The sequence below is a fragment of the Cavia porcellus genome, unplaced genomic scaffold (assembly GCF_034190915.1).
Source record: "Cavia porcellus strain 051 isolate PalLab524CR breed Dunkin Hartley unplaced genomic scaffold, mCavPor4.1 scaffold_10, whole genome shotgun sequence".
Lineage (NCBI taxonomy): Eukaryota > Metazoa > Chordata > Mammalia > Rodentia > Caviidae > Cavia > Cavia porcellus.
In genome coordinates, this window is record NW_026947493.1 from 44,926,736 (window position 1) to 44,939,769 (window position 13,034).

The 13,034-nt window shown below is 35.3% G+C and overlaps 1 protein-coding gene across 1 annotated transcript in view; it reads left to right on the forward strand.

The window, feature by feature from the left end:
• Positions 1–13,034, forward strand: part of CUNH8orf34 (chromosome unknown C8orf34 homolog) — a 403,828-nt gene that overhangs the window by 110,918 nt on the left and 279,876 nt on the right. Inside the window, 1 exon segment of the mRNA XM_063257427.1 lies at positions 972–1,144. Coding sequence (XP_063113497.1) covers positions 972–1,144 — 173 coding nt within the window.

Sequence of the window (13,034 nt, forward strand, 5' to 3'; positions counted from 1 at the left end):
ATACCGAAACTTTTCACTAAACATAGTTTAAGCAACTTGTGTTTCTCAGATCAGTGTTTAAAAATGACCAGATAAGTACATATTTACTTTATAAAATATTAAAAAGACATGGAAATACTTAAAATCACCCATAGTTCCTGCATTCAGATAAAACCTTTATTAAATTTTATTCTTATTCATTATTACTCTGAAATGTCAGTTATTTGCAATACTCTTCATAAATATTAGTGAAAAAATAGGTTTATAAATTAAGGAGTGAAAGATAGAAATAAAAATACAATTTTTGTAAATAAAAATTAGATCACACTATCGATAATGCTTTTTAACTTGTTTTTTTTTCACCTACTACACCCCTAGAAATCACATGTATTCAGTGTTCTGAATACGATTTTCATAGCCACATCATACCCAAGTTTTATAGTTGAGTAAGCCACCTCACTGCAGTTTTATTAAAAGAGACTAACATTTTTGAGTTAGTATGACATACCAGTTGCTGATAACTTCTTCGCTTCAAACTTTTATTGGATCCTTGTAAATTTAAAATGAAGATAATTCAAACGTCTGGACCTACCTTTTCTTGCTTTGGTCTCTTGGTGTCAATGTAGTTTCCTGGAGAGAAACTACAAGTATTTATCATATGCTTTAACTTTATGAGCTCCACAACAACCTCTTTTTCCCAACAGGGATGCTGTGTTCACTCTTCCTTCCCGAGAACACATGTAACCTTCCATATCAAATTGCAAGATTTCGCTACTAAATCACAGTGGCCTTTGGGAATTAGTGTAATTCTCATATGGTGGAACAAGTCATTGTGTAGATATGGAGAGAACTAGAGTTTCATATCAAGTCCAAGAGAAAAAAGGAACATTTTGGTTTGAGAAAGCAATGATAACTTTAGATAAGGTTATTTTCCTGTTGCCTATTAACAAGGAGAGACAATTTAAGGCAGCACTTTCTTTCCTTTCCTTCAGGAAGCAGTGGCTTTTAATTCTTCTCTTCTGAGACCCCGTGTGATTGGAGAATGGATTGGAAGAGAAGAAAATGATGCTGATCCACTAGCTGCTGAAATGCTGCAGCCACCAGTTCCAAGAAGTAAAAATGATCAGTGGGAAAGTGAAGATAGTGGTTCCAGTGCTGCAGGAAGGTGAGAGGAGATGTCTTCCACTACTCCATTTTAGTCATTAACATCTAAGCACAAGAGCTTGGCGAAATCCATGATAGCAGTTTTATGTATAAAATTGATAGACTTCACAGAAGCTAAAGAATAGCTATATTTCACCATTTGACAACATATATAAGTTCCAAATATCATATTGTAGACTGTAAGCACAATTTATATGTCTATTAAAAGCTTAATTCCTGTTTTAGAGTGTTGTTATATGTGCCTTTGGGCTTTTGTTTGATTGTTTTCTCAACACTAGGAAGTTACCATCTTTTTGCTATTAAAACCAGTGAAAAAGTAACTCCAAGGTCATAAACTGTAAGTCAGAACTTACTGTATTATTGGGCAGAAAGTGGCTAGCTGTTAAGAATTACAGAGGGTGGACTTCATATATAGTACAAAGATGTAGTTAGTCATCAAGAAAACTATTAAATGTATTGTGAATGGGCTACATGAGGTAGAGCTTTGTGGAATATAAAGAAAGAAATTTTGATTTAGAACTAATTGAGTTTATAGTGGAGAACTATGCTTGAATATTATTTACTTGGATTTTTTCTTTAATTTTTCAAAGTGTTATGATTTATAAGCTTGAAAGTATACATAACTGATTTCACTCAGCCCTGATGCTTAAAATAGTAACAGACTGGTCTTAACATCCACACACTGTGGAAATGAAGTACAGTAATGTTCAAATGTCCAGATCATATTTATTAGAAAAATTATTTGTATTGTCAATAGCAACTATAATGAATACAACTCAACATAAAAATCAAAAACTTCAGGGAAATTAGGGCAAAAGCATTTTGAGAGTTTTGTCTTAAGATCAGAAAACGGATTTAAATACTTAATTATTTAAAATGTGACAGGAACATAAACTTTCTCTGGCTCTTGTTAGCCAACCATCACTGAAGACATTTCTATCCATGCCACAGATACAGTAAGTTGATATTGCCTATATTAAATTTAGCAGCAACCAATAACTATTTTTTCCTCAAAAAATATTACTGCAATAACTTTCAGAGGTTCTGTCCTTTGACTTCTCTCTTAGCTGGAGGGGAAGACGTTGAGAATATCCATTAGTGTGCTTCAGGCATATATAAAACTGATTCAGTTTCCAAGAGAAATAACTTTTGAATTATTTAAATAGTTGAAGTATCCTGTATGAAGGAGAAGAAACTCATTTTTAAAAATCTGTTATCTTCTTTTGTGAAATGCCAGATCAATTTCACCTGTCAATGAAAGTAATTTTATTTTTAATACCAGACTTATGAAGCCCAGTAGACTTTTATCTTTATTCATTGTTCAATCTTCAGTTGTGAAATATAGAGAAATGTCAACTTTCATTTTGCTTTCATTTAGTCATAATAATAATCAGAGGTATCTATTGCAAATGTTGGTGCTTTCATTTTCTTCTGAGCTTGAATGAGTTTTAGGATAGTCATAAAGGGAATTCTTTCTGCAATGCTAGCTGAATCCTTTTCTCAGACATTTAAGTACACAAAGTTCTTCCCCAAATATAATTCTTGAAATGCTATTTTGTCTTTATTTTTTTCTATGTGTAAGTAATGGGTTGAGAGATTATCTGTTACATGAAAATGTTGTAATGTCCTGCCAAGATGCCCACAATATCAGAAAAATATATGCCTAACTGAATTAAATGTAGAAACAGTTGTTAAACTATGAGTCAGAAATTATATTCCTCCCATATACTAATACAAAACATTCACAAAACAGTAGATTGGGTCTAATACAAATAATTCCTATAACATTAAATTTGATTTGGATAAATTAGAAAGTGTTAGAAAATTTTAATAGCTCTAGAGTCTGTACCTATAGCATTAGCTGTGATCTTTATATAGAATGAACTCATAGTATAATTTAACAGCCTTAAAAATTAAGAGACCAAATGATTTTCTAGAATTTTCAAATAACTGATTGTTAATTTTAATTCTCAAGCCTGAATTTTTCCAATTTCTTTCACCAGTGGGGTTGATACATGGTTATTATTAATAGACATCTTCTAGAAGGCATGGTTGTTATGAGATATCTACTAAGTAAAGCATGTTTATAAGAATATATATGTTAATTTGTTTCATTTATACTGTGAGTTTCTCTTAATTCACTGAAAAGAAAGTTTTGAGCTATTATTTCTTTTTTGTAAGAGAATCTTTTGTCATGTCTTGTACTCCAAATAACTTCTTTGAATATAATGGTCCCGGGTATTAACTGTTGGGATTCTTTTATTATTTTGCTATGAAATTGTTTTATTTTTCATAAAACAAAAAAAATAAATAATTAAGATCCTTAAAATAAAGGATTAATTATATTCTATCATTATTTTTTTTACCTCTTTCTTTAACTCAGTTTTTTCTACTGTGTATTGTTTTAAGTCTTAGCTGATAGATTTTTTACATACTCCATCTTAGGTACATAGCCACATTTACCTCTCATGCAGAATTATACCTATATGATAGACTAGTATACTAAACCTGAGTCTTATAACCATAAATTTACCTGAAACATTTTCATGGAACAGTTTTTTTAAACAACATACCTTATCCGAACTTTTTTCATGGCCAAATCCCCCCTTTACACATCATTGTGTAAAGAGGGTCCATAACTTTGGTATACATAGCTGACACAAGGAGTTAGTTGCTACTAAATGTGGAGAAAATCTAGAGGGCAATATAGAGAAGCCAATGATAAAGGAGAAGAGCTGCTAATAAATCCATAGCCCATAGATGGTCTCTGGAAAGGACTCAAGAGAAACTCAAGAGAACTGTGCAAATCACAGGAAAATGTTGTATATATTATCCATGGACATTTTCCTGCTATATCTTTTTTAGATTCCCAAATAAGTTCAGAATTAGGAGAGCTTAGACAAGGAGATGAAGCATCTTAACCATCACAGGAAGGAGAGAAATGAGGTGTTGGGAAATGACTGAAGACTTTGTGTTTGTCAGAAACCACCTGCTGGCATCAGTTGCTATAGCTTGGTTCGAGAGCTAGTGAGAAAACATGTACGCGCATTGTACATTTAGAGTTATAAACAACACTCACATAATTACAATATAGATGTAAACAATATGAAGTTTAATCAAAATTAAGTTCAATCAAATTATATAAATATAATCTTATTTTAAGCTATCTTGATTAGACTTTGCAATTGCTGTGTAATGTATTTTCTATAATTACTGGTTAAATCTTAAATGTGAACTTGTAAATGGGTTCATCAAGCCATGAAAACCTAATATGACTCCTTTAAAGCTGAACCATCTTATTAAAATAATAATATCCATAAACATTATAGACCTATAATGAATCAGCTTTGCTAACTCAGCATTATTAGGTTGTAAATGTGCCATAAAATTAATAGAAATATTACTTAATTTAGAAAGACATATTAAATATCAAAATACAAGCCTAACTCATTTCCTATTGTTTTCTTTTTCATTAAAGCTCAACTTGTTTCTGACTTGTTAGTGAACAAAATCTGGAAATATTCCCTGTCCATGGAGAAGCAAACAATAAACAATTGAATATGCAAATATGTGCTATAAATTCAAGAAGTTATAGGTGATATGATAGAAATAGAATGAGAAGAAAGAAAATTAACAACTTGGATTACTCTTTTATACATGAGTTCCAATAATAACAATAAAAATACCTAATTTTGTCATATGTTATTACAGTCATAACAGAAAAATGTGTGAAACATACAGCAGAGATAAAGTCAAATTAAGTAGCTTAGGAATACTGTAACATGATCAACTAAGGATCAGAATCCTTAAAAAATCTTAAAAATATACCAAGTTTATATCAACATACCAGGGTTATACCTTATGACAGATTAAAGTCAATAGATATATCATATACTTATTTCAGAATATTTATTTGTAGAATATATTAAAATTCAGATAATTACATGAAGCATAGTACTAGTTATCTATGAACTCCATATCTATTCGACAGTAACAGTTGGGGCTTAACCTACATTCAGGTCTTCTAGGCCTTAGATATATTGATGATCAAACCATCTGTTTTAATCAGAAAAAATAAAATGCATACTTTAAGTCTCATGGAATTGCACTGGTCATTGTAGGCTAAGGAATAGGAATTATGCATTTATAATCTATTATTCGTTAATCATCTTTAACATTCATATATAGACTTTTTTTCTATTTCACTATCAAATTTTTTATTTGCCTGGTTTTTTAATTTATTCTGTTTTGTTTTTTTCTCTTTTGGAGACAAGGTCTTACTATGCAATTAAGGCTGTCCTTGAGCTCACTTTGTAGCCCAGGCTGGTCTCAAACTTACAACAATCCTCCTGCCTCAGCCTCTAAAATTCTGGGATTACAGGAATGTACCACTACACCTGGCTTGCCTAGATTTTTGTTGTTGTTGTTGTTATTGGGGATCAAACTCACAACCTCTCACTTGCCAGGTAGGCACTTACGCCACTGAGCTAAAAATCCTTGGCTTGTCTACATTTTTATAGCTGTCAAGTTAAAAGACATATTATCTACTTAAATTTTAATTTATTTGGTGTGTACGTTTGAAAATAGTGGCTTAAAAAGAAAAATAAATTTGTTATTTATTGAACATTAATGTCAAATAATGTTCTTAAAACTTAGTAAGATCAACATTAAGAAGAAAAATAATCCTTGACCCAAAGCACTGCTTTAAAGTCAGAGAATCCCACCCCTCAAATTCTTATTTCTGCTTCTTGGTGCACACATACTGGATATATAGCAAGCAGTTAATTAGTATCTGCTCAACTGATTTACACATCAATTTATAGTTAGCATCAGATTTAGACATGTTTTTAAAAGAATCTACATAAATATATAAATGCAACAAGTGACTGTAGAACTTTTTCTGACCTCTTTCATTCCCCAAACCTTAGAGCAAAAAGATCTTTTAATTTCTTACTAGAGTCAGAAAATGCAGATTCTGCCTACAAGGCTCTGAGGGCGAATTTCACAAATTCAGGAGATCATTTACAAGAGAAGCTCCTATTTCCCACCATGGAGAGCACCTGGAATCAGAGCAACCCAATGTTTACTAACATGTGCTTAGAAACAGACTACAAAATGGAAGGAAGCAAGGACGGGTACACGGGGAAGGTGGAGGACAGGAGGCAGACAGTGGACTCTCACCATGACAGGCAGGTGCGTGAGGCTGGGCTGGGGTGGGTGCTTCACATGCTCTCTTTCCATATGACCCTAGTCTAGAAGTTCCCCTTATAATCTGAAGCAAAATGGATTCCTTGAGTATGCCACCAGCAAACTGAAATATTAAACTGCTCTTCTTTTCCATAAGACTTCTTTTGGCTTCCTTTCTATATGAAATGTTATACATCAAGAAAAAATAAATCTCCAGACTGCCATCCTGGTGGTGTTGGAATACGTAATACTATCAATCATGACTTAGAAATTGCTGAGTGTGCTTTTCTTATCTGGACTCATTTTTACCTCCACAAAAGCATTATTGTTACCCCTGTTCAGGATTGAGAAAACCCACTGTTGTAGTCCAGGGTTATTACACAGAGAACAACTCAGATCAGGACATGGAGTTTATAATATTTTTATAATGGTCACTGAAAGTTAACACAGGAGAATGCAGGAAATCTATCCGCAACACCAACGACATAGATTATTTAGTCAAGAGTCTAAACCCCATGGCAATGTCCCACATGAGTCCAGATAAAAACCCAGAGCTCAGGACAATGCCTCCACGAGTCCAACTGGAGGTCCAGAGCCCACAAGGACTCACGCCAGTCTCTTTTACGGATTCGTGCCGGGAAGACCCAAGGGTCAGCGGTGGAAGCCAGAATGTCTATGCCAGCAGGATGGAGGAGCTGTGCTAGTGGGATGAGGGTTCTACGCTGGAGCTGAGAAGTCACACTCACAACAAAGAGCGGGGCTGTCCTGAAAGGAACCACAGCTGTCCTCAGTGACACGGAGGCCCCGAGCTCCTCCGACGACAAGCACAGTCGGGAACGTGCCAGGAAGCAGCGTGAGGAGTTCACCCTGGGGACCAAGCAGCACATGTCTTCCCCTCCGGAGCCAGGAAGCAATGCTTGATGTGAAGACCAAAGCTTCTCCAGGAGAACCAACAGCTCAGACAGCAACTTGTAGGAGAACTAACAAGGCTTCCATAATGCCTCAATCCCTCTCCACACCTATCTTCTTCTCCACCTATTTATCCTGGCAACCCTCCTCAGGTGGAGCATCTTCTCTCAATGCCATGCTGATGTAATCCAGCTGGCGTTAAGTTGACCACTAGTTATCGAACCATAACACCCACTGTGGTTACATTCCTGTCTTGAGATTAAAAAGCTAATAAGTGGTTGAGCCAGGCTGTCTTTTTCTAAATTGTGCCTTTACATGTTTTACTGTACAACCCTAGAGAGGAGTTCTAGCAACCCTGTTACTAAGATTTAGGCTCAAATTTGGAAAATAGGGGCCAGGTGAAGGGATTTAAAATTTAAATCCTCAAATTAGAATTACTTCAACTCCTTCTTCTCTTCCCCTCACCGACCGGGGTGCTATTTTCTCTTAATGATGGTATTTTTCATTTGAATCTTCAAACTACAGGGCAGAAATAGAAGAAGCTTTTATCTTTGCTTTTCAGCTGCTTACAAGGCTTTACAATGTGATTTTTGAATCTCTTGTTTTCACTATGTGCTCATCTTCCACATCTTTTAGCAATAATTTGCCAATCTCCACGCCATCCCTCTTCCCCAAAGTGTGTTTTCTCTTCAGCCTCTTTCCTAGGTTGGTAAAATCAGTGGCAGCATCAGTGATCCTTCCCAACCTAGTCTCTCATTCCCTTTGCCTGCTTTTTGCCGCTGGTCTTGAATTCCACTTTCCCTCACCTACTCGTTCTCCTTCTCATATTCGAGAAGAGAACTTCTCTTTGGTGTGCTCTGCAGTTTGCAATGTCCATTTCAGGTATCTCACTTTCTCTCCTCTCCTGTCCTTCTCATTCTTGCCTTCTGGTACCTAACTTTAGGACTGAAAATTTATTGATTCTGCCAATTTTTCCTTCCCCTCCCCACCTGGTTTTCTTTCTTATTTAGTTTCTATCATGGCCCTGTGCTGTACTCTGTCCTTTGGATACAACCGTAACTCCCTCACTTATCATTTCCTTGGTTTCACTTTCTGAGAAAGCTTTACCCTGTTGAAATCTGATTCACTTATGCTGTGGTGCAACCAGCACAGGCTGAAGAATGCGTGATGCACTGGTTTGTGCCAGTGAATGGGGCACTGTTCCTGGGAGCACACTACACCTGCCAGGGAAGCTGCCGCCTGTGCCACTCTGCACACATCCACTCTGCAGAGTGCGGATGCCAGTCTTCCTGTCTCACCTCCCCTCTCCAACCCTCTGCTTCTCCTGTAACTGTAGATGAGCTGCTCATGTTCAAGGCCCAAGGTGAACACAGTTCTTAGCTTTGGGTCCTCAGGCTTGTTCATCTATGAGTGTTGGTCACTTTCCTGTGTTTCTGGCACTGTTTCTTCTAGATCATTCCCATCAGCATCAAGACACATTGGGATTTCTTTATAAAAGAGGCAGCTTCATCTAAGCATGGTGACTTACACCTGAGATCACAAGTTTGAGCCTACCCTGGCCATTTTAGGGACTTGGTAACTTGATAAAAGCCTGTCTAAAAATAGAATTTAAAAAATGTTGAGAATTATTGCAGTGCAAAGACCCTCGTTCAATCCACATAACAACAACCACCAAAAGCAAAACAAAACAAAAAAGCAGCCTCTCTAGCCTGCAGCTGTTTCTGCTCTCTTGCATTCTTTCTCATTATGAATTGTTCACAGTGTTTTCTTAGGTTCACTGTCTCTTCTCCTTGCAGTCTGTTCTGGACAGAAATTTATTCGCACTGCCTACTGAAATTACCTCATCAATGTCACCAGGTGGCCTCCTACCAGTGTTTCCTGGTGTCATTCCAATGACACCTTCTGAGATTTCATCAAGTCTAAGTCCTCATCTTACTTGGTTTGCAGCAGTGTTTGAAATCTTATCTCTCAGTTATTTATTAAAGCATTTTCTTCACAGTATTTATCTATAATTGTGAAACTCAAAACACTGTGAGGACCAGAATTACTTGCATAATTAATAACAGCAGCTCCTGAACACTCTAGATTCTTTATTTTGCTCACTAAACTATAATACTGATACATGATGATGTGGACATAACTGATTTATTTGATACTAGAGGCAGGTCCCAGGCCTTCCTGAGGCTGGTATATAATACAGGGTTTATAAGGCAGAGTACATTCACCACGAAGGACTCAAGAAACTCATCTGTGGACCCAAAATCAAAATTGAAGTTTACATTAGGATTGATATACTTTCTTGTAAATAGGCATGTTTTGATCTTTTAATCAATATTGACCTTAAAATATAATTACATATTTTATAAGCATAATAGTAAACATGGGAGTCGTACTTATTCATATAAAATAATATCCTCAAGATAGAGTTCATAATAATTTTACGTGAAACTTGTAATCTCTAACTATCATATATATTTAGGTATATAGGAAATCAGCATTGTTAGAATCTTCATAAAACATCTACTTCAAACAGTAAAACTTTGGGACTTTTTATTCACCACTAAAGGTAAACTTGCCAAGGAATTGTGACTACTTTTTACCAGAAAGCATAAAGCATATTTTGTTAAGTATAGAATACTATAAAATGAAATATTTTGTTATTTTTTAGGTTTGCAATATAAAAATGCAGAATCATAAAAGAAAATTTAATGATTTAGTCAACAAACATAAATACAGTTGTATACTGCTCTGCTAAAATACTAGCTCTTTTCAATTGTCACAGCACCTTATATGGTAGGTACTAGTATAATCTACAGTATAGAATTATACAAAAAGAAAAAGATAGAGTAAGTAACTTGGGCAAAATTAGGCATTTTTTCAATAAACTGTGTTCACTGAAAGTGATATCTATATATATTTCTTCTATTCAAATCAAAAGCTAAATTGATAAATGAATATCATTATTTTAAAATAAGTTGACTTAAAATAAATTTTTTCATGTTAGATTTATCAGGTAAGGAATATAAATTAAAATTTGTTTTAAATTGTTTTGTTCTGTTTACTTCTCAATGAATAAAGTTGGTCAAGGTAGACTTTGAAATGGTTACATTGTTTCTCAGATAAAAGACATGCAGAAATGAAAACAAACATTATGGCAAGACAATGGCACTAAGTAAAATTCTTCCATTATTTGGCCAGTGAGTGAGTTTTATCTCTAGTACTATAGGGAAAACATATTTATTAATTATTTGAAATTACATTATTTGATAATTATTAAAAAATTTAAAAGGGATTTAAACAAGGATACATCTTTATAACATCTCAGCAACTGTCTGTGTTGAGAATCTAATTTAAGGTTAAAATCCAAATAGATATTATTGTAGTCAGGGTTGTGAGGAGAACAATTAGAATCAAGACACAGAATTTATAATATTATTTTATGGTGGTCACCCAGAGTTAAATACAAGAAAGTGCAGGAAATCCATCCACAACACTGAAGACCCAGAATATTCAGCTAAGAGCCTGGATCTCACAGCAATGTCCTGCATAAGTCCAGATGAAAACCTAGAGCCCATGACAATGCCTCCCACAAGTCCAGCTGAGGTCTAGAGCCCACAAGAAGGACTCACACCAGTCTGTTTTATGGATCTGTGCTGGGAAGGCCCAAAGGTCAGTGATGGAAGCTCGAAAGTCTATGCCAGCAGGGTGAAGGAGCTGTGCTGGTAGGTTGAGGGTTCTACACTGGAGCTGAGAAGTCACACTCAAAATAAGATCCAGGGATGCCCTGAAAAGTACCACAGCCATCCTCAAGCAAATCAGAGGTCCCAAGCTCCTTAGACCATAAGAATGGCCCAGCACAAGCCAGAAAGCCAGTATGATGAGTTTTTCCTGGAGATTAAACAGCACTCATTTTCCCCTCCAGAGTCTGGAAGTGATGCTTGATGTAAGGACCAGAGCTCCTCAAAGTGACCCATAGCCACTCTCACCAACAAGGTCCTGAGCTCCTCCCATGACAATGGTCAAACTCACATGGAGGAAGCTAGTCATGATGAATTCCTCCAGGAGAACCAACTGCTCAACAGCAACACTTAGAAAAGCCTACAATGCTCGCTTCTCCTTCTCCATGTCTCTGTTTATGCTGGCAACTTTCTTCAGGTGGTTGCTGATTTAATTCACCTGGTGTTAAGTTGACCACTAGTTTTTAATTCATAATATGTATTATTGATAAGTATACTCTTAATTTTTCTTATTTTCTCCTCAAATTTCTATTACTTTTATTCAGAAAAGTTTCAAAGCATAGAAAATTTAAGAGTAGTAATTATTAATATTCACATAATATAAACCTATATTTACTAATTAACATTTTCCATCTGTATTTATGATCTCTTATCTATCATAGGTCTTCTGATTTTTAAATATTGCATGCAACATGTTAGTTCTTTGCTTCTTTAACATGAATTTCCTGATGAGGATTTTTTATATAATCATAATCATTATATATAGCAAAACAATGATACCATAAAGTTATGGGACCATCAAGTTATGGTAAAGTTTATGATATCATAAACTTATTTCATGTAGAGTTCATTTTTTGAACTCTTCCCTTTCCCAATAAGATCATTTATGGATTTGTTTATATATGTGCTGTCTTAGTTACTTTTACTCATTGCTGAGACAAAATACTTGAAGCCCAAAGCTGGGAAAGGAAAGGTTTATTTCTTACAGTTTTTTGGAGGTTTCAGTCCATACTCATTTGGCTCCAAGGCAGGGTGGCATGGCTGGGGCCCAGTTCATGGCGGCTGTAAACAGCAAGGAGAAAACAGGCAAAAGAGCAAGACACAGTATAAGGAAATAAGTCTCCATATAATCAAAGTTGCAGCAGTTGTCCTGCACTCAAGGGGAGTACTCAAGTTGTCTCCCACAAAGACAGACCAGGTAGGTCCATTTTTCTCACTAACTAGAGTTTCTCCAACATCAGGAGAATCTGAAAATGCTACCTGAGGATGTTGCTTCTGCCTCACTAGCAAGGATCAGAGGCAGTCAGAGCAACACTAGATAAAGCACACAGACCAAAATGTATGGCAAGAGCTCTTGACAGTTAAATTATTATTGTGATTATATACAAAAGAGTTACACTAGGAGATACAGAAGGCTACATTCTAAAATAAAAGATTTACATAGGACCCAAGGACTCTAAGGTCATAGCCAAATTGTACAGGATACAGTTTTTTTTTTGGTCTTTTTCGTTTTTATCGGTACCAGGGATCGAACTCACGACTGCCTGTTTACAAGGCAGGCGCTTATGCCGCTGAGCTAAATCCCCAGCCCCATTGTACAGGATACAGTTTTTAAAGCACTATTCATAGCTAGAGCTAAACTAGTCAGTATATGTGAATGATAAAAGACCAACTGATGCTGCCCTGAGATAAATTAGAAAAAAGAGTCATCAGATAGGAATTTAAAGAAATCTTCATAAAAATGCTTCAATAAAAATTTTAAAGTCTCTTGTAGTAAATAAACATATGGAAAATCAGCAAAAAATGGGTATTGGAAAAAAACAAACTGAAGATTATATAACCGAAAAACAAATCACAAAAATAAAAAGAAAAGAGAGGGGAAAAAAAAAAGAAAAAGAGCTCTAACGGATATAACAGCAAGTGTGTTTGGGGGTGTTAAATAGCTGACTTTATCAATGTTTTTGGAACATTGAACACAGCTGTTTGCAGTCTCCCTGTTTGAATGTCCACCTTGTGTTCTTTGATACTGTGATTTGAGGAACTATTTTCAAGAAGATA